Below are 23,175 nucleotides of genomic sequence, written 5' to 3'. Positions count from 1 at the left end.
TGTACCTCGCTATCCCTGGACTCTGCTTTGGACCTCACTATGCTGCTTTCTCCTGCCCCTAACCCACAGCTCTTGGATCTGGATCTCCGTACCTCTGGCACCCCGGACTCAGCAAGTATCACGTTAACTCTTTTTCCACCATGCCCGGCAATGCATTTTACCACACTCCGGGCACGCCCTCACTGCTGTGGGTGCGTGTTATACCCTTACCCACCTCAGTATTGGGGACTGTCCAGGTCTGCGGGCATACAGGCGTTACAGATTGTTCCTGTCGCTGATGAACTGCTAGCCTGAGTCCTGGGCTATTTCATTGTCCCCTTTCCAAGAAAGTGTATATATTTCCATTGTTATTTGTCCAACATTGTCCACCTGTCTTTTAAGGAATAAAATCTCTTTATTATATCACAGTCGTATTCAATTCAACCCAGAGTATTTGTTGTATATTATAACCCTGTGGCTACAATAATAGGCTTATAATAAACTGGAGGCAGCGGCGGGATTGAATTGAACCTGTGTTACAGATTACTGCGGGACTCTGTAACACAGAGGGAACTCGGGTACAGTGCGAGTTCTTAAGACTAGTGATACTGGACATACGGTTGTGCAACACATAACAGGGGATATTGCACCACCTCATTTTTCTTAGCTACTGTACTTGCAAGAAGCATCTAAGCATGAGCGAGGGTGCCGGTTCATATACTGTCCGGACTCGGGCACAGCTGAGAGACAGGGACACAAAACAAAAAAGGGGGGTTCTCTTCCCATGCCTTTCACGCTGTTGTAGCGCTTTCTCAAGGAGTATACTCATGGGAGGAGAACCCCCCTTTTTTGTTTTGTGTCCCTGTTATGTTCCACATGTTTTTTATGTAGTCTTAATACACTTTTTTAACCTGCCCCCTACCCGGTGAGTTGTGAGTGCTTTAAACATCTTCGGCTGTCCGCCAATCTACTTCGCTGTTCTTGACTCCTTCATCTGATTGGACATGGACCCACAGCAGCAGTGCAGGGACAGAGGCTGGCAGAACAACACCGCAGACAACTCCGGAAGACAGCGTTGGATTTCTAGCACTCATTACACCACGCTGTGACCATATGGCGAGGAATAAAGACTGCGACATGGAGTAAGAACACAGAGGTATTTTATCTTATATTTACCTTTGTTTGGATATCCCTACCAACAGTCTATACGGGGTTTATTAACTCCCTCCATAATTAGGCCCATTATCTTCCCTACGGACTGACTGCTGTTTTACTGCACTGCCAGCACTATATTATACCCGCACCCAATGCTGCTGTTATGCCAATTTACATTAATTTTATTTGAGATTACGGGTTCATTCACCCATATTACAAGTTGTCTTAGGAGCTATGAATGGTCAGTTCTTTTCAGTACTATAGGAAGTTTGTCGCACAGTACAGTGCCGTGGCCAAACCACTGACTGACTTGAACAGAAAGCGACAGCCTGTGCTTATGACCTGGTCTCCTGCCTGTGAAAATGCATTCCAGGCTTTAAAGACTGCCCTTGCTGGTGCCCCCATCTTGGCTGCCCAAGACTACTCCAAACATTTCCTAATCCAAATTGATGCTTCAGATTTTGGCATTGGGGCTGTGTTAAGCCAGGTGGGGGAGGACGGCAGATAGCACCCGTAGTGTACCTCAGTTGCAAGCTACTCCCCAGGGAGGTGGCATATGCCACCATTGAAAAGGAATGCTTGGCAATTGTGTGGGCACTAAAGAAGCTACAACCCTGTGTGTATGGGCGCTCTTTTACAGTCATCACTGACCACAATCCCCTGAGTTGGCTGCTGAGAGCCTCAGGATAGAATGCTACATCACAAAACATGTTAGGAGGGGAGGAGTTCTAGAGGCATCGTCTACAGAGGAGGTTCCCAGTTGTTAGAACGGCGCTCAGGCAGTGACGTCAGCGGGACCAATGCCGGAACACCTCAGGGAGGGCAAAGAGAGTCCTGGGCACTGAGTTACTGCTGAGAGGAGCCATACCGCTGCATTTGATTTGAGGGAAGCAAAAGGGCACCTTAGCAAGCTGCGGACGGCATCCTAGTATTGCACGTGTTACTGCATCCATATGTGAGTTTGCATTTGGCTGTTTTTATATATTTTAATAAATTGTTTTGTACTTTCCACACTATCTTGCTGTATTCTCTCCTTATCATGCCATCCGAATTTCCACTTGGGAGAGGCTAAAGAAGAAGAGGATTAAGAAGATTCGCGTGGGATTCGTGATCACAGCAAGGAAGAGGTTAAAGCACAGATCCTCTCAATTGAAAGTTACAAGTTTTATCTTGTAAGTAGTTACACTGTGGTCATACTGTCCTGTATGTATCTGTCCAGATATACTGCGCAATTTGTGTTTTTTCTTTAACCCTTTATTAGGGGGGAATAACGAATTCAACTGCAATCGTCATTTTGGTTGGGAATATCATTTGGACATTTAAAGGACTGCACTGTATGGACACTTTCTACTTTATTAAGAGCCAGGTATCCCATATGGGTTTTGCATGAGTTTTGTGTGTAGGTTGAGGAGATAACCTGCACTGTGGGATAACATAGGCTGCTTTATTTGTTTGTTTTTTAGTCATCACGTTCACCTGATATTGTATGTGCACATTATTTTATTGTAGGCGTAATTTTGTTATATGCACACTATTTAATTTAAGGCACATTTTTAGCACTAGCTCATTATAGGTTAAGCGCTGTAGTTTTGGTGTATTAGTTAGTCATTTACATTATAGAATACCAATCTGTTGCATTGGAGCTTGGCACTTCAAGAGTTTGATTTCACTATCCAACACAAGAAGGGTAGTGAACACAGCAATGCGGATGGACCATCTCATCAAGAGAACACCTCTGAACTTGAGTTCTCCAACGATGCCCCCGGTGACCCGCTTCCAATGAGGGACAGCGGGCCGCAGGGCACCCATTGAGAAGGGGAGGTGTAGCGATGGAGGGGGGGTGGGCCCAGTAAAAAGGGGTTGCACCCCAAAGGGCCACCCCCACCATCGTATGGGAAGCGAGGGATTAACTGTTATAATGCTTAATGTTTTTTTTATTCCCCTGCCTCAATGCAAACTGTGTCTCCCCTGGTTACATGTATTTTTCCCTTTACAGTGTGTGCACCCAACACATACACTGGGATCAGGTCGGGAGGGAAAGGGTGAATTTCATTAACATGTTTATGGCCCTTTGTTCCCTTTTCCCGCATTTTCTATCCCCATTTGCAGCCCGTCCCATAGGTCTACATTAGAGCTCCATGCAAGTCTATGGAGATTTCCATGGTTTTGGCCTAATATCAGAAAAGGTGAAGGAATAGGAGCCAGAGTTCCTATGCAATGCTCACAGGAAACAGCCATGTAATGCAAACAATGAAAAAATTCCAAATCACACAGCTTAATATAGTCGTATCCTTAACACTAGCAACCCTTGATGCCACTCTTTGTGGACTCCCACTAACCTCTTATATAAGGGTGTAATCTGTATGGGTGTCACAGGCAATGGGTGCAGTGCAAACAGGAAAAAAAGGAAACTCACAAGTCTCTTAAGATCCAGATGCTGTGGGGCATGCTCCTACCAGGTTGGTATTCAATGTAGAAATTTCTTGGATGGCGGTGCAGCTGCCTTTGAAAAAATTTGTGGGACCAAAATTGCAATATGCTGGATACAAAAGTTTAATGGCACATAAAAGACAGCAAGAGACAAACTCTGACGTATATCAGCCGCCAAGGGCCTTTGTCAAAGAGTATAATATGAACAAAACACTTACAATTTAAATACCCCCCGTTCCCGCCTCCTATGATGATGTATCGGCACTCTCTACCTATGAGAATCATCACGCCCCCTCTGGCAGGGACGCTAGATAGTTGCTATATTGAACACAGCTGATCTTCTCTTAAAACGAGCAGGAATCACACGGAGACATAGAAACTTCAACTCCCCCATGACGTGACGGCTGAGCCACCAATGACAAGCTTATGGTTTGTTTATACTTTCACTTAACAATTGGTCTGCTGGAGCCGATGGTACTAACAGAGGCAGAAAAAAATGGTATTAAAAACACACACAGTACGATGGAAAGCTACATAAATGAAAACCTTCCACATCCTACATTCAAGGGGAATAAAATTCCAGACACAAACAAGCACTGTGGAACTCCCCTGACTGTTACTCAAAATAGACTGTGTGACACTTAAACCTCCATGCATGAAGTGATTTGAAACATTAAAAACAACAGTACTGTATAGTAGATCATCATCACAATATATCGCAATTGGTATTAACTGGAAAGATTATTTATATAATAAATTCATATCTTATCATAAACTTTATAATACATATGTCTTTAATTTATGAAAGAACTCATTAATTGTTTCTGGACCACATACAAATAATGGACAGACAAATATGCTTATCATTAGTTGATGGTTATAAAATAGCTATCCACTGGACATTCAAATTTGGACCTTATAAACCCAATAATTATTTCTATATTGCATGTCTGACTAAATAAAAAGTATATATGTCATGGATAAAAGAAAAGAAAGAGGGAACAGCACATGAAAAACGGAGGAAGGGATGGGTGGGGAGGGGGCGGGGGAGGAGGAAAGGTGGAAGGGAAATGGGAAGGGGGGTGGTGGGGGAGGGGAGAGGCTGGGGGAGGTTGAGGGTTTGGGGGGGGGAAAGGGAGGAGGGGGAGGGGGAAGGGAGAGGGGAGGGAGGGGAAAAGGGGGAGGTGGAGGAGGGAAGGGGGTGAGGAAGGGGGGAAGGGAGGGAAAATGGGGAATGGGAAGGTGGGGAAGGGTAAAGAAGGAAAAAGATAGATATGGGAAAGAAAAAGGGGGGGGAGAAAAAAGGGGGGGAAAAGCACAAAGGAACTCAGCTTAATGTAAAAAATGTTGAAGTTCCCAGTCAACAACAATGAGAACATCCAGAACATCTCTCTCTTATTCAGAGTATTTAATCTATCCCCCCCAAGTATGTTGGCTGCTATATGCTCAATAGCCATTAATTTAAAGTTATCAAGGCCACCGTGGGGACATTCTACAAAATGTTTTGAAACAGGATGTTTCAAATCTCTGAATAATACATATGTCTATAATTTATGAAAGAACTCATTAATTGTTTCTGGACCACTTACAAATAATGGACAGACAAATATACTTATCATTAGTTGATGGTTATAAAATAGCTATCCACTGGACATTCAAATTTGGACCGTATAAACCCAATAATTATTTCTATATTGCATGTCTGACTAAATAAAAATTTTAAGTTATCAAGGCCACCGTGGGGGCATTCTACAAAATGTTTTGAAACAGGATGTTTCAAATCTCTGTTCTTAACGAATCTCACATGTTCCATCATGCCTTTATAATATGTGGTTTACTCAGTTTTTTAACTACAAGTGATTTTGTGGGATAAACAAATTTACATATCCTACATGTCCCACATCTAAAAAAGCCCTTAGTTGTTTCTAGTGTAGGAGTGGCTTTGGATGAAAAAAAGGCTAGGGGAAAGATAATTGGCCAATGTTTTAGCCCTTTTGAAAACTACCTTTGGACCATTTTTTACAAATGGAAGCAGATCGGCATCCAAACTTAGAATTTCCCAATGTGTACGAATGATGTCTTTCACTTGTTGGGCCTGGTTACTGAATTTAGTCACAAAATAAGGTGCTGTATCATCAACCTTATGTTTAGTTCCACCAAATATTTTTTTGGGACAGCCAAAAGTTTTCTTAGGGTTGTCTGGTCTACTACCACAAGAGGCAATAAGATCATCACGTTTTAAACTTAATGAGTGTTAGTAAGCGTCATCTATGGTAACTTCATCGTACCCCCTTTCCATAAATCTTTGTTTTAAATTATCCGAGTGGTGCCTGAATGTCACGTCTGTGGAGCATAGCCTCCTTAACCTAAGGAACTGGCCCTTAGGTATAACTTTTATCAAGGGCTTGGGATGACTGCTGTCTGATCTAAGGAAAGTGTTCCGTGAATTGACTTTCCTGTATACCTCCATTTGTATGGTACAGGAAAGATCAATATTATAAAGGTGTATATCTAAATAATTAATTTGGGTTTCGTGACTATCAAAAGTGAAATTTAAATTTAAATTATTATTATTCAATATATCGATGAATGAGACTAATGTATCATTTCCCCCATCCCAAATCAGGATGAGGTCATCGATATATCTTTTGTAGAAAATTATATGCTTACGAAGTGAATTATTTGTGCCATAAATGTGCGTGCTCTCCCAAAAATGCATAAATAAATTTGCATACGATTGGGCAAAAGAAGTCCCCATCGCAGTACCCCATGCCTGAAGAAAAAAGTGTGTGTCAAACATAAAATAATTGTGCATCAATAAAAACATAATTGAATCTAATAGAATATTTTGTGCTCCAGAATAATTAGATTTGTGTAAATAATGATGAACAGCAGCCATCCCCTGCTCGTGGTCAATAATACTATATAATGACGAGACATCCATCGTCACCCATTGGTATGTTGGAGACCAAGCAATCTCGTCTAAAGACTGAATAAGGTCCACTGTATCCCTGATATAAGAGGGTAAACACTTAACCAGCAGTTGCAGGAAAAAGTCAATGTACCGAGATAAACCATAAACAAACCATAAGCTTGTCATTGGTGGCTCAGCCGTCACGTCATGGGGGAGTTGAAGTTTCTATGTCTCCGTGTGATTCCTGCTCGTTTTAAGAGAAGATCAGCTGTGTTCAATATAGCAACTATCTAGCGTCCCTGTCAGAGTGGGCGTGATGATACTCATAGGTAGAGAGCGTCATCATAGGAGGCGGGAACGGGGGGTATTTAAATTGTAAGTGTTTTGTTCATATTATACGCTTTGACAAAGGCCCTTGGCGGCTGAAACGCGTCAGAGTTTGTCTGTTGCTGTCTTTTATGTGCCATTAAACTTTTGTACCCAGCATATTGCAATTTTGGTCCCACAAATTGTTTCAAAGGCAGCTGCACCGCCATCCAAGAAATTTCTACATTTAATATCAGAAAAGACCAGCAGGTGGCGCCCGAGAGGACGAGCAGAACTCCTCCATTGAAATGAATGGAGAAATGTATTTCATTGGGGATTCCTCGAGTCTGTCCTCCAAGAACGAGTTGGCTGCCAGCCAAACCGCAAACCCCGAAAGCGGATACAATTTCAATAAAGAGAGTTTGATCACTAAATTGGCATGGGAACTTGGTCACAGCCAAGTTCATCCCTATTACAATTGTATTTCCAGTCCTAGGGCAGATAGCAGGTTCATTTTTTTTGCTCATAGCTCAGGGGGACCCCCTTACTCAACCCCAACAGGGTCCGAAAGGCAGTGGCCCTGGGAAAGGGTCGCAGCCGCTATGAGGGTCGCCCCATTGACCGCAATGGCGGAGAAAAGCCGCATGGCTTTAAAACAGTAAGTCCAAAAGTGTAAAAAGTGAAAACCCATATCTCCGGTTCTGTAAGAACTAGAGGGCTGGGATTTGACCACCATGTAGTCACTGCTCCGGCATGATTGCATGGCAATTTACAGCCTTCTCCGATCAACAGAACGGATTATTGGTAACTGTTTAAAGTGTGGTTCTGCCATTGACTTCAATGGCAGATAAATGCAGTTTCTAAAACATGTCGTTTTAAAATGTATTTAAAATGTGCCATCTGCCACTTCAATGGCAGATAAATGCAGTTTCTTAAACATGTCGTTTTAAAATGTATTACTGTAACTCTGGTTTGGCGGGTCGCAGCAAGCTGAAACTTGGCGACCATGTAGAGTCTCCTCCGGCATGAGGGTCTGGCAAGTGTTAGCCCGCTCGGCCCAAGCGAACTGAATATTTTGCTTAATATAAAATACTTTAACAATACTGTATTTTATGCCTGGTAGAAAGCCCGCGAAAATCCCTGACCCATACGGTATGTTAATGGTCAGGGGGCGGCAGCGTGTCTACACAAAGGCCACTGATCAAAGGCTCATCCCCCCGGTTTGTATATACAGGGTGGAGAGAACGCAGGACATAGCCTTTCACATGAAGTGAAAGGAAAATGGGAGCCTGAGTAAGGGATTGTGTGCATTTGCCAGCTACCTGGGGGCAGGTACCAAAGTGCTTCCCATGTTAGCTGGCACAAGGTAATTGAGTACAGATAATTGTCAACCAATATCTGAGACCCAATGTTAGGGATAGAGCCCAAATCCTTTATAACTGAGTGTCAGCTCTATGCCCAATGTTGTTCATGACTACATCTGAAAGATACCTGATGCCTTGATGAATTGCTAATCCGAATCCTGATTACTTCATTGCCCCATTCCCTAAGTAAGTGTATATATTCTGTGTGTTATTTGTTCAATATTGTGTGTTCACCTTCCCTGAAGGAATAAACTTTCTTTATCATATCACAGTCACATTCAATTCAACCCAGTTATTTTGCTGTATATTATAACCCTGTAAGCTATCGTGACACCCAGTTTCCCCCCTGTAAAAATGACCGGTGGGTGGCTAGATTTAGGTATTCAGTTTAGGGATGCGGTGCCATCAGACCCCAGCCTAGCAGGTATGGGACTTTGGGCGTCCGAGTCTCAGCTACAGGAGGGCTCTGATTACTACCTAGGGCACCGTGGGGCCCTGTTAAGCAAGACATGGATACCGGGGGTAGAGGAGGGACTGACCTGTAAGCGACCGTTAGTGGTTCCCCAGGGGGACAGACAGCAGCTAGCACAGGTAGCCTTCCCCATTACACCGGTGGAGCATCAGGGGGTCTCTCGGATTAGAGCCGCCCTGTTGCAGCCTTGCTATGGGCTGGAGGTATCAGGGGCCGTGGCAAAGTTAGACCACCCCTTTGATACCTGCCAGCCAGGAGCTAAGATGGTTGTGTCTGCACAGATACCCCTGGACTCATCCCCAGTAATGAGGGAACCATTTCAGGGAAAAATGTTTGCACAGGTAGGTCCCTTGGCTAAGATAGAATTGCCTAGGAGGGGGCCAGATTGGCTAGGTGTAGCCAGGAAGGAAAGGTAGCTGGTAGGGCAGTTAAGCTTCCCCATTACCCTGGCAGAGCATCAGGGGGTCTCTCGGATCAGAGTCTCCCTGTTGCAGCCTTGCTATGCGCAGGAGGTATCAGGGGCCATGGCAAAGTTAGACCACCCCGGGGATAACTGCCAGCCAGGAGCTAAGGCGGTTGCATCTGCACAGATGCCCCTGAACTCATCCTCGGTAATGGGAAAACTGCTTCAGGGAGAGGTGCACACACAGGTAGTTTCTGTAGCTAGGTTATAAGTGCCTAGGGAGAAGCTGAGTGAGGGAGGGCTGCGGGTAGATAGTCAGCCAGAGGTAGCTGAAGGAGTGGAGGTGCTGGGCCTAGGGGAGGCTGGACGGGGAGGTACTGTGGAGCAGGTAGGGATAGGGGGTCAGTTGGCTCCAAGGCAAATGGTAGAAGCTAGGGCTATGCTAGGAAAGTATAGGGCCCTTTGTACTGACATGCCAGGGACAACCCCAGGACTGGTTACCCAGGGCTCACAGGAGCGGGAAGCAGAGAAAAAGAGGGAGGAGAGAGGCTGGCCCTAGCGGTAGGTGATCCATCTCCGGGTCCTTGGGTTGGTTCAGTAGCCCCAGTGCCTGAGACGTGGGCTGTTACCCATTTTTGTCGGGGCTGCTGGCAGCCCAAGGCAGAGATGATATCAGGTGCTTATTCCATGTCTCACATTGCTGAGGGGGCAGGGGCCAAGCATCTGAGCATTAGGAATACCAGTAAGGGTTACTGGGGGATTCTAAAACATACAGGACACCTACAAGCTCATATTGAACCCCAAAATAACCACAACATATATATAAGCATTTAAGTGTCACAGAGGAGTGCTACTGAGCATGGCAATATATATTTAAAACCAGAGACAGAACATGAAACACAGACAGAGCTCAGTGCACATCCAATGAAACTTATACACAGTACAGTGCCTAAATATATATGTATAGATATCTTTTGAATAAAATGGTCTTTTAGTTTAACATTTTGGCCAAAGTGTTGTAAGACCTTGAGCCCCTACACGGCAGACCAGATCTCAAGGGTACCTAACACGAATATAAATTCTTAATTACCTGTACATTACCAGGAAGAATGATTTATAATAAATCTGTCAAAATTAGTTACATAGTTCTAAGTCTGATTGAAGCTCTTGTTAACCTGTACATTACCAGGAAAAGCACCCTGTATTAGATTTGTCACAATCAAACTGCAAGCAAGCAAGTTCCCCTGAGAGTGGGAGATGCAATGGAGTGAGCTTTTAACCATTTAAAAGTGGGAGGGGGTGAGCTTCAAACTATGTAGGAGGAGCCACCCTCTAATCAGCTAAGACCAGCTGAACAAGAATTGTAAAACATACAGGACACCTACAAGCTCATATTGAACCCCCAAAATAACCACAACACATATATAAGCATATAAGTGTCACAGAGGAGTGCTACTGAGCATGGCAATATATTTAAAACCTGAGACAGAACATGAAACACAGACAGAGCTCAGTGCACATCCAATTAAACTTATACACGGTACAGTGCCTAAATATATATGTATAGATATCTTTTGAATAAAATGGTCTTTTAGTTTAACTCTTTGGCCAAATTATATATTTAGGCACTGTACCGTGTATACGTTTCATTGGATGTGCACTGACCTCTGTCTGTGTTTCATTCTGTCTTTGGTTTTAAATTACTGGGGGATTCACTTGACCCAGGGGGCGAGGGAGAGGGCAGGGTTCAGCATCCCAAGTGGCTTGTGTGGTATGGTAGTGATGTCACTCAAGGTGGGGACTGCCCTAGGAAAGAATATGGTGAGGTATGTAGGAGTAGGTCTGCAGGTGGATTTGCAGGTGGTCCCAAGGCAAGAGGAGATGGGGCCCCTACAAATGAGTGTTGTGACCTCCACCCTTACTGACTTGTCCAGAAAGTAATGGTCTGTGCTTATTAGCTGGTGTCCTGCCTGTGAGGAGACATTCCAGGCTGTGTGCAAAGTACAGCCTTATTTGAAGGGAGGCCCCTTCACTGTGGCTCCTGTCCACCATTCATTGGGTGGGTTGCAGAGGGTATCAGGGGAGAAGGGGCGACTGTTACGTTGGAGCCCTGCTCTGCAAGACTTGGATTTCACTATTCAACATAACAGGGACAGTGAGCATGGTAATGCAGAGGAACTCTCTCTCAAAGAAAACCCCTCTGGACTTGTGTTCTTCAATGGTGCCACAGGTGACCCATTTTCCTGGTGTGGTAATGGGCCGCCAGGCACCCATTGAGAAGGGGAGGTGTCACAAGGGGGGTGGTTAGCCCAGTAATTAATCGGTTACCCCCCAGCTGGACAACCCTACCATCGTGTGGGAGGCGAGGGGTTAAAAGTAATAATGGTTAATGTGTCTATATTCCCCTGCCTCCTTAAAAAATGTACTCCCCTTTGGTTTTAATGTGTTCCTGCTCATACAGTGTTTACACCAAGCACAAACACTGGGATCAGGTCGGAAGGGAAAGGGTTAACTGTGTTTGAATGTTTATAGCCCTTTGTTCCCCTACCCGCCTTTTCACCCACAATTTGACAGCACTGTCCCATAAGTCGCCATTGGAGCTCGATAGGATTCAATGGAGATTGAGAGGTTTTTGGCCTAGAAAGACTAGCAGATGGAGCCCGAAAGGACGAGCAGAGCTTCCCCATTAAAATGAATGGGGCAATGCATTTCAATAGGGAATACCTCGAGCCGCTTTCTAAGAACTAAGGGCCTCATGCAGTAAGCGTTGATAAGGGAAATATGGCCATGTTATAGCCAAAATTGGGTTTGAGATTCAGTAAGCGCCGATAAGTGCTTCATATCGCCAGGTTTCGGAGCCGATAATTTGGTTATGGCCAGTCGCCTGCCGATAAGCCTGTTTTCGACACTGATCGCCACTTTTTTAAATCGGCTGGATTCAACAAAAAAAAACAGCTTATCGGGGCTGATCGGCACTACGAAATTGAGATGTTATGGCCGATTTCTCCCGCCAACTAAAGTTGGCAGTTTGGACGGGAGAACGATCGCTAAGGCTGCCGGAACGGCACTTAGAAAAAAAACATCTTCTGTACATCAATGGAAGTCAATGGAGCGGGGACGTATAACAGTATAGTACTGTTTACGTTTCATTGCTCACAATACAAGGGGGATTTGCATTACAGTGTGGGGGCATTCCCTGCATTGTGTCACAGCTGATGTGTCTTATTTGCATAACATTCGACTTTTACATGTTTTCAGCATTTGCGGGTCACATTACTCATCATGTGATGATGTGGCAAGGGAAAATACTATACTACACTCTTAAAGGAGAACCTCACATCATATCACACATTTTACTCAACTCAGCGACAATTATTTACATGATGTCACACATGTCACACATGTCACACATACACAGTATATTCATCTTCCTTTACATTACACAATGCTTGTAATGTGACACGCATCTTTAAACGTTCATGTACATCTGTCTTCTCATGTTTACATATACTTTTGGGTCCTCCCTATTTTCATGACGTCACTTATTGGACGCTCAATCACATTGCATGTTTACATTGTAACCGTTGCATTACAAGCACTTCAACCTAACTTATACACACATGTACAGTAATTCATCATTGGGACACCTTGTAAACTCATTCTATACCAACTATCCTCCTTACACAAATGCATGCATATGCACACGACTATTCATTGTTGCCAACATGTCACAATAACATGGATAATTACACATGTTACACAAAACTTTTCCCACGTCAATCTCAGCCTTTTTGTCTCATTACATGACTGACTCTTGCGTTCACAAGTGTTACATGCATTGCACATGCAACTATTTATTTGCAAGCAATCTTTGTACAAAGCTTCACGTCACATCATTGCCAAATATCATCATTCCCTGCAGAATACACACAACAAATACTTAGAACAACAAGTGCACACAGCTTGCCACAGAAGTACTTTATTATGTTAATGTAACACCTTGCATTTTACTATGTCACCTGACATCATCACATACCTATTTAAAGGACGCACATTACCTGCTCATTCACAGCTACTCATTTCAAAATGTTGCGAATGTTTAGGAGACGCAGGAACATTCTTTTCTATGACATGCTTGCTGATCAAGAGAATGATATAGGGCAAGGTAGGGACACACCGAGGGACAGTGACAGTGACGCGGATACGACAGGGACAGGGAGAGGGACAGGCCGAGGGACAGGTAGAGGGACAGGAGATCAGAGGAGAAGACAGAGGAGACAACTTGTGCCTCGTCCGCGTCTGTACAGGGAGAGAACCCTGTTAGATGGGATGAGTGAGGAGGAGATTGTAAGTCGCTATCGTTTGAGTTCAGCAGCAATCTTAGCTCTTTATGAGGAGTTAAGGGGGGATTTAGATTTTTTCACAGCCAGAGGTCGTGCAGTCCCTGGGCTTGTTAAAATGCTGTGCTCATTACATTATCTTGCTTCCGCGTCATACCAGACAACTGTGGGCATAGTGGGCGGGGTCTCGCAATCTACATTCTCGCGGGCCTTGACCCAGTTTCTCTATGCACTCAATAGACGCGCTAGGAATTATATTCATTTTCCTACAGAGGCAACAGAGTGGCTGGAAGTCAGGACTGGCTTTTATAATATAGCAGGGATACCATCTGTGCTGGGTGCAATCGATTGCACACATGTTGCTTTGATTGCACCTAGTCAGAGTGAGCATGTGTACCGCAATCGGAAGCACTACCATTCACTCAATGTACAGGTGGTATGTGATGCCACGATGAGGATAATGCATGTGGTACCCAAGTTCCCTGGTTCCAGTCACGATTCCTCTATCCTGAGGAACTCTTCAGTCTTCCATGCGTTCGAAGAGGGACATTTTGAACCTGGTTGGCTGCTGGGTGAGTACATATTTACATGTTCTAACACAAAACACATGTTGATTTAGGAATGTTGGCATTGTACAATTTGATCACTAATGTCAGCTTATGTGTGCTCCATTCATTATAGGTGACTCAGGATACGGAATTAGGCCGTGGCTCTTGACTCCGGTGCTAAACCCTCAAACTGAAGCAGAGGACAGGTACAATGCAGCCCATATATCTACAAGATCTGTTATAGAGAGGACATTTGGCCTACTCAAGACCAGGTTTAGGTGTCTGGACAGAACTGGTGGGGCTCTTCTATACAAGCCTCAAAAAGTGTCTGATATTATCCTTGCCTGTTGCATTTTGCACAATGTTGCACTCAGGCACAATGTACAGTCAGACCTAGCTGAGGCTTTGGTAGACGAGCATCCCACACATGTAGCTGCTGAAAATGAACAAACAGCCAGTGGTGGCCAGACACGACAGAATCTCATCAATTCATTTTTTTCTTGTAAGTACAAACTCATATGTTCCTAGTACTACTTTTATAGTTTAATTATGTTATATTAACAATAATGTTTCTTTATATAACCTTCTTTTAGGACACAGATGAATATGGGTTGCACACCTTTCTTTTCTCTGCTGTGTGCACAAAGGGATGTGGCACCGGTATGTTATTGTTGCACAGGTTATATAATCCCTCTTCAATTGTACTTTAGTTGTGTGTATGTGAATACAACTTGGGTAACAAAGCAATAATATTTTAGCATTGTGTTATTCCTTATGCTAAGACAAAACACATATTATGCCCATAATCATTCATGCTTCTAGTATGCTTACATACAATGTTATTGGTGCAGTGTAACATGTACATCCATATGATGTGTACACCAGGCAGATTTACATTTTGAATGTCATGAAATATACATGGTGTTGTACATTTAACACCAAATACACACTTTGCTGTGTTGTTTACGGTACTGAAGATGGCATGTCAATGTTTGCAATTTATATATTGTTCCTTTGCATTATAGGTATATCTCCAGTATGACTGATCATGGTATGTATATTTGCTGACATCTCTCATAAGATGTGGCTACCTCAATCTTCCTATAATTATTGGAACTAAAAACCCAACATATTGGTTTAAACACAAATGTTACATATATGTACTTTCTGTATCATGTATATGCATTTAGCTACTCTTGAGCTTTCATGTGCATTGTATTACAAAATGATTACTCACATTTCATCACATTTTATGTATGTTTCCTTATAATTTCCATTAATGTAATATAGAGGTGGTTGGAGAAAAGGGGATAACTGTACTTATTTGTTTACTTACGGGAGCACATTCATCACTAGCATAGACACACTTTTTAAGACAACTGTTTGTGTCTCTATCAATTGGTGTAGGATCCATGTATAACACCGACAAATGATAACACCAGCTTTATTATGGTAGCTTATATCATCATATTGACTATACTATGTATTTCTAAACGATTAATAAACACAGTAAACTATAGTTAGTTAGGTTAATGAAATATACACAGAAACGTACTTCATAACATGATGGTGATGTCATATTCAGAACATCATGCATTGGAGGGGACCATAACATCTGGCCAGTAACATTATTTGCTACAGTCCCAAACCATTTTATCTACATACCCATGTAACAAGAGATTTTAAAAATAAATGGCTACTTGGTTGTAAGTGTCCTTTACATTGGGAGAAGGAGTGGCTCAGTGAGTAAAGACACACACTGGCACTGATAGTTTGAAGCAGGGGAGTCTGGTTCAATTCCCGGTGTGGGCTCCTTGTGACCTTGGCCAAGTCACTTTATCTCCCTGTGCCTCATGCGGCAAAAAAACATTTGTACGTTCCACGGGCCAGGGACCTCAGGCTGAAACATGTGTCTGTAAATCGCTGCGTACAACTAGCAGCCCTATACATGAACATGCTCATATTATTATTATTATTGTTACATAGTTTCGACAGTCATACGTTCCATTACATATTATAATACACAAATGTGTTAGCAGAGTGGGAATGGTTGTTATATATAAAACACACCATGTCATAAAATGTTAGTAGTCATTAAAGAACACTCAATAAAAATTCATGAGGCACTCTTTTGCAACATCATTATGTTAATTAAGTGCTTATGCAATATAGGCATAAGGGTATCACATTTTTAATTGTTTGTTAATAAGCGCTGCAAGCAATATAAAATTAGTTCCATATGTAGTATAGTAGTCGGTGGCTCCTCCTCACAATCATCTCATATAAAGGTAGACTCTTCTGAAATCATACATTGATCCGATTGTATCTTCCCCGACATCTCTGAAATACAGCAAACACATGATGGTCAAAGATGGCACCTTACTAGATATGCATCCGTGACAACGCGTTACGCAGCTCTATATGATTGTGTAGATACACACGTCAGTCACTTATATGTTAGAAGTAAAACTGTTCATCAGTATGTAATGTTTCTTTAAATTTGTAGCAGGCATAACTATGTATAAGAAGTGAACGTTGCCTGTATACTGAAAGATGTGCGCGCACATCTTTGTGTGCGCACGCACTTCACGCTTGGCTCCACTAACTGTTAGCGCATGCGCAAAACAAAGCGTACGTTGTGCGTTCAATACATGTTGAAAATACCAGTAAACATAACATCTTTATTTCAAATACAATGAAGACGAAACTACATTCGTTCTAAACGAGTACATCTGTATTCTTTTTAAACAGACGTGTTTGAACAGAAAGCACGGCCGATAACACAATGCGCAAATGCAATACGTGTGACGTCATGTTAAGCCAGCGTGAAACGCACGCTAACACTCCTCCCACTCAATTAACATTCGGCTAACGCCCAGGGTACGCCTACAAACACTGAGCCGCACGCATCACACACTGCAGTTACCGTTACTATAACAAAACATGACAGCCAATAGGCTTTGAGGCGCGCACGTCGCTTGGGGGCGGGACTTACATCACTAATCCTTTTTAAGGACGCCTTGGCCCATGACAAGGGTCCCACGTCATACGTGGTGGACCCGGTTTTCAATGTTGTAGATGTTGCATGATAACAAAACAGGTATGTGTTAGAGTAATGGTAAAATGTTGCTAATATGTTTAAAGGGATAGGAAAGTACGTATATTTATTCCGTCAGCAATGTGTACTACTCTTTCAGGTCCTACTATATTGTATTAGGAAACAATTTGTTTGTGATCGCTACATGTTATGCAGTCTGCAATGTTACGCTGTATCCACGCATTGAAAGTGAAAATGGTGGTTACAAAAAAAAAAAAAATTTAAACGCAGAGTCAACGCATAACGATTGTTATATTTACCATTCTTCTAGAATTAACTCTTCGCCTGGCTGCAACTGGTCGCTCCAGAAATGCAAGCCATTTTCATCCACGCTTAACCCAACCGCTGAATCCAGTATGGCACATATCTCCTCCAGGATGCGCTCATAGGAATCGCCACTGCTTTCTTCAAATAATTGGTCGGGAGGTAGGTTCATTTCTTCCGGTTCCCATTCCAATGCAATTTCAGCTGAAAGGCTTGGTACATAATCATAGTACTTTTGTTCTTGTACAATGTGGGTTTCAGGAATGGAGGCTGCAGATATTGCAGCACGTATCGATTCAAACGGATCAGTAGTAGCGGATACATTGCTATTGCCATTAGGAATAAATATGCCTTTCACGACAATATAAGTGCCGTCTTTCAGGAGAAATTGTTTTTCCGGGGCAATCTTCCAGAAACCATAGGTGTGTTGTAGCTTATCCTGGTCACGTTCAAAAAAGTCATTACTTGATAAAGTGAATCTTATTGAGGAATTAAAATTCCGTGCATGCTTACGGTCTTGGTAATAAGGATATTTTGCTCGAATGAAATCATCGATTTGGCGTGTGCTTGCTTTCTGTCCGCGACTGTTCAAGATGGCTTCACAGATCATGTACTTATACCCATTAAAGGGGATTAATATTGTTAACGAATTCATCAGCCATGTCTGAGTAGCACAAAAGCTGTGTGCAGGTCTGTGTTATTTGCTCACCAAATGAATGTGCTGAATGGCTAACAAACTCCTGTTTTTCCTTGTCAAGGTCAACAAAAGTAACTACTTTGACTCCTTATTTCAAACGCCAATTGGATTTGTTTGTCTAATTGGGTTAACAGTTGTGGTTCGTGATATGGGACTGTGGGAGAAACATTTCTCCTTCTTTTATCTCGTTTGTGAAAAACATCCCTAGACTGTGAATGCGTTCACATAGTGTTTTTTTGAAAACTAACAAAGACCAGTGTGTGAAAATATTTCTTAGCCAGGCATATCAGTAAAAACACACCTGCAAAAAGAAATGTTTTTTCCCCGCTTACATTTCTGTGTGTATGTGAAAGTCTGGTTAACTCCCTGTCTGCATGAGTTTAAATACGTGTGTATATATATATATATATATATATATATATATATATATATATATATATATATATAAATATATCTCTTCTAAAAATATATATATATTTATATATAATATTTTATTTTTTTTTATATTGCAGGAGTACACACAACATTGATGGCATTAAGTATACCTTGTATGAAACCTATTTAAATGGTGAGAAACATGATTGAATTAAGTAATAAACATTTGTTTAAGCACAATACTGTTAGAGTCTCATACTTAGGATATTTCTCAAACATTAGGCCTGTATTATTAAAATAGTGTTTTCACAAGGAAGCATGAAGTGTATTAGTTTGTGTATACCAGTTTATATAGTACTATATATATATATATATATATATATATATATATATATATATATATATATATATATACACACTCACACACTCACACTCACACTCACTCAGTGTGTGTGTGTGTGTGTGTGTATATATATTATTATACATTCTGAGATGTTATAGAAACGAACACACAACTGATTAAAGGACAAAATTACAATGGCCAAGCAAGGCAAAGGTAAGTAATAATTTACACATAATCCTGCTGTACACGTACAAGAAAGATGTTTGCACTTACTTAGGTGTTTTAATAATTGCATGTGACTAATATGCATATGCAATTCTTACATCAATTAACACACCCAAATGCAATGTTTTGCTGCAAAGTCAATGGCAGCTTCTCTAAACTTAGCAACTGGCTCCTGGTGGACCATTACTGAACAGACGATTACAACATAAATATTTATAACACAATTAATTATGAGTGTTAACATTTCCAAAACTTCACGTGTACAAGAACATAGTTGAAAGTTTGGAAACAACACAGTCTTCAGCATACATACAATAGTAATTAGATAATCTGAAGTCAACAAAACAAGGCCAAAGACATATTTTCTGAATTATAACATTTATTTTTTTTGTTCCTTTTGCGAGCGAGTAACAGGCCTGCTTGTTGTCTCTTGAATTTTCCTTTTTCTTTTGCCACCAACTTTAGGCACAACAGAGCCACTTTGAGTGGCCTCTGGCACTTCACGGGCAGGGCTTGTGGCCAGTGACTGTTCACCTACGGGGCTTGTGGCCAGTGACTCACCTACAGGGCTTGTGGCCAGTGACTCACCTACAGGGCTTTTGGGCAGTGATTCACCTACAGGGCTTTTGGGCAGCGATTCACCTACAGGGCTTTTGGGCAGCGATTCACCTACAGGGCTTTTGGGCAGCGACTCACCTACAGGGCTTTTGGGCAGCGATTCACCTACAGGGCTTTTGGGCAGCGACTCACCTACAGGGCTTTTGGGTAGTGACTGTTCACGGACAGGGCTTGTGCCCAGTGACACATGTGAGCAAGTTGGTAGACACTGCACAAGTGATGGTTGGTCTGTTTCATGTGTGTCTTGTTTTGTTTTTGTCGCCTCCTTTGTAGGTGTCTGCTGCTGAATTTGTACAGATGGCAGCGGTAGGATGTCATCAGGAACCTGCACAGCAATGTCTGCTACTTGACCGGTAACATTTGGGCCTGGTGAATGAATATCAGATGAATGTGGTGAAAACTGACCTGCATGAACAGATCCTGGCTGGGAGGTGTTGAATTGTGGTACATTAGTCATTCTCCAGTAATTAGCTTGTGTTTGCTGAACAACTAATGCTTCGAATGAGGTGTTGATTTTTTGCAACTGTTTAGGCACTTCAATGAAGACTCTGTGGAGATGTGCCAATTGTGATACTGTTTCTTCCTGCAGTCCAATCATCCTTTCCAGCACTGTCATCATGTCTGAATGGCGACGATTTTCTGCGTCCACTATTTTTCCCTCTGAAGCTACAATTGCATCGTATGTGGAAGTTGATGGACGATTTGGCGGTACAACAGTTTCTATTGGCACCTCTTCATGGTCACATGATTGTATTTCAGTCTCTTCTGTGGCGTCATCCTCATCATACTCATCATCCTCATCACCATGATGTTCTAAAAAGAAATGTACACATTATTAAATGGCATGTTAATGTATGCTGTGTTACTATGTAATTGTACTGTGTCCTAAGTAACACCTAACATGTTAGCATACGTTTTATAACCTCATTAAAAACTACCTTGACTTACGAATAATGTTTGGACTCAGTATGAAATATGAATGAATGAAAAGTTGCTCTAAACTCAGAAGTCCTACATGATAATTAACATCACTAACACAATACATGTTGCCTTACACTTAATTTTCACTGACACTAAGTAATCCTATTTAAAGAAGATGTGCAAAACAAATAATGCACATGACAACATAACATATAGAAGAGCACATATTATATGGCCAGCAAATGATACACTCACCTTCTAGTAGTGTTGAGCTGGCTGACCCAGGTGAAGACACTTGTTCCATCTCAGGTGACACATGTCCTCCAGGGGCAACTATATATAACAATAACATTAGTTTTACATTTACATGTGTAAATATTGAACAAACAGTTATTGTATGTTCTGTATTTATGAGTATCTAACAGCATCATTTCCTTAACCCAAAATGTGTGTGTGAAAGTGAACATAAATAGTTGTAATAACAATGTACATGCCTGTGTACTTAGAACTTTTGAGTTCCCTAACATACAACATACTATGGTTCTGCAGTAATGCGTGAGGAAAAATACATTAAATTTGTACCTAAAAATCATATGTTGTGTAGTGATATCAGTATCATAATGTACATAACTATCATGAGATGACCATTCACAATGGTTATCATGAAGGTGGTCATATTGCAAAAAGTGTTGTTTTTGGTAGAGGATATGTGTGGTACATTAATCGAAGATGTGGCACACCTGAATGTGGCTGTGACTCAACAAGACAACACATGCAGTGTGTGATAATGTGTCTTTCATAGTAGTTCAACTATAGATATGAGTGAACTAATGTGTGACGTACGCTTTGATAAGTAATGAGTTGTTGGGGCATTTAGTAGCTAGAGTTAAGCTTTCAAATGAGTGTGATTAACTTCAGTTGTGCTATTCAGGTTGTAAGAAAGGTATTCCCTTCCCCAAAAAGCCTAATCAGCCACACCTTTCAATGACTTGAAACAGGTGCAAATGGTGTGAACTAAGTTGACCGTGAAATGAGGCTGTAATTAGTGTGTGTGCTGAACCCCACCCCCTCTGTTGAAGTGTATGCTGTGATGAGATATTAATTGCAGCTGCTTTAACACAATGGTAGATGAGCTAAGTAGTCATCTGCAGTGTTTAAGTTATGAAAACAATGACATAACATATGATACGTGTGCCTCATTATGCTGTCTGTATATGACATAAAGCAAAAATGGACCTTTTCATAAGCAACTATAGATGTGTTAGTGCCAGTGATGTTTGTAGGCCGTTACATGCAATTTCTTTGATGCATGCTTAAAATAGGCAGTAATGTCATGTTTGTCGGAGTAAAATCAATAAAATACACAATAATATGATACATATTTCTGTTCTGTACCTGTAGCTACTAATAATTTCTCATGAACATGTGTTACACATGTGTACTACCCTGTTGTTCCCCATCTTCGCCCACCATCAATTGCTTCCACTGCAGCTATGCATTTTGGGAATTCACATGTAAATGAGCACGCAATGGCACGTGCTATATTAGTTACTGCTTTTAGTAGGACTACTACATATATGTCTATTTTGAGATATATATATACAGAATCAGACATATACATATATAGATGCAGGTATGCTTATATTGTGAAGACAGTATAAAAAGCAGTGTAACTATGCAAAATAACTGTAAGCAACGACACGCCTAGTACAGTAATATTTATCACCTGCTGGAAATTGTGACGGATAAATTCCAATGTCACGGTCACCAGCCAAGCCTTCCACGACGACGGTAAGTAATTTTGGCCGAAGCAGCTCCTCCAATGGAGTCAATATGAGACGTTGTGGTGTGGGCCCACCTCCAGTGCCAGTAGCATGCACGCGTTGGTCTTGTATTTTCTTTTTCAATTTGGACCTAATATCATCAAATCTTTTCCGACAATGATACTTGTCCCTGACACTATTCCCACAGGCATTGACACCAATGACTATTGTGTCCCACATTTCTTTTTTGCTTGCTGCACTTGTCCGCCCTTGAAAAACATATAAAAGATATGAGGTAAATTAATAATAATATAAGCACCAGTTTCCTACACTGCTAGCTGTTCCAAGAGATAGCAAACATGCTGTTTTATGTGTAATATGTGCAGCACATGAGCATTCACTACTAAACCTATACATGTAAGCAAGGTTGCATTCATATTGTATGCAGTTCTGGCAAATTGACCGCCTGTGTTTATTTGTCCTTGTAAGGCATGATAAAAAGCTGTGTTTCCACACTAATGAACATAGAAAGATATTGTGTACCCATATTTGCATATGAACAAAACTCAGATGACCTAGGATCACATGTATTTGAATAATAAATGTAAAGTTACACTTACCTACTAAATGTCCATAGAGACTGTCATAGTGCTCCAGAATGCCAGTGACAAGAGCCCTATTTTCCTGGTCATTGAAGCGAGGATTACGTGGCTTCTCCACACGTTTTTTCCGAGCAGGTTTAGGGTCAGAGCTTGGCTGGTGCTGACTGGACTCTCCTTCTTCCAATGGAAGAGCCTCCAAAAGCTGGCCACCAGCAAGCACGCCACCACCAGACACCCCATCAGCAACTGCGCCACCAGCAGCACTCCCAGCACCAGCACTCCCACTCCTAGCACCAGCACTCACACTCCTAGCACCAGCACTCCCACTCCTAGCACCAGCACTCACACTCCTAGCACCA

The 23,175-nt window shown here is 42.0% G+C and overlaps 1 protein-coding gene across 1 annotated transcript; it reads right to left on the bottom strand.

The window, feature by feature from the left end:
* Positions 1-19,280: 19,280 nt before the first annotated feature.
* LOC142471470 (uncharacterized) lies at positions 19,281-21,732 on the bottom strand. Its single transcript, XM_075578271.1, has 2 exons — positions 20,707-21,732; positions 19,281-20,343 (listed from the first exon to the last, which is right to left on the bottom strand). Exons 1-2 carry the CDS (start codon positions 20,801-20,803, stop codon positions 19,292-19,294), a joined length of 1,149 nt encoding a protein of 382 aa, XP_075434386.1. The 5' UTR covers positions 20,804-21,732; the 3' UTR covers positions 19,281-19,291.
* Between the last annotated feature and the right edge of the window lie 1,443 nt (positions 21,733-23,175).

The sequence above is a fragment of the Ascaphus truei genome, chromosome 1 (assembly GCF_040206685.1).
Source record: "Ascaphus truei isolate aAscTru1 chromosome 1, aAscTru1.hap1, whole genome shotgun sequence".
Taxonomy (NCBI): domain Eukaryota; kingdom Metazoa; phylum Chordata; class Amphibia; order Anura; family Ascaphidae; genus Ascaphus; species Ascaphus truei.
This window is presented reverse-complemented; position numbering and strand designations above follow the sequence as displayed.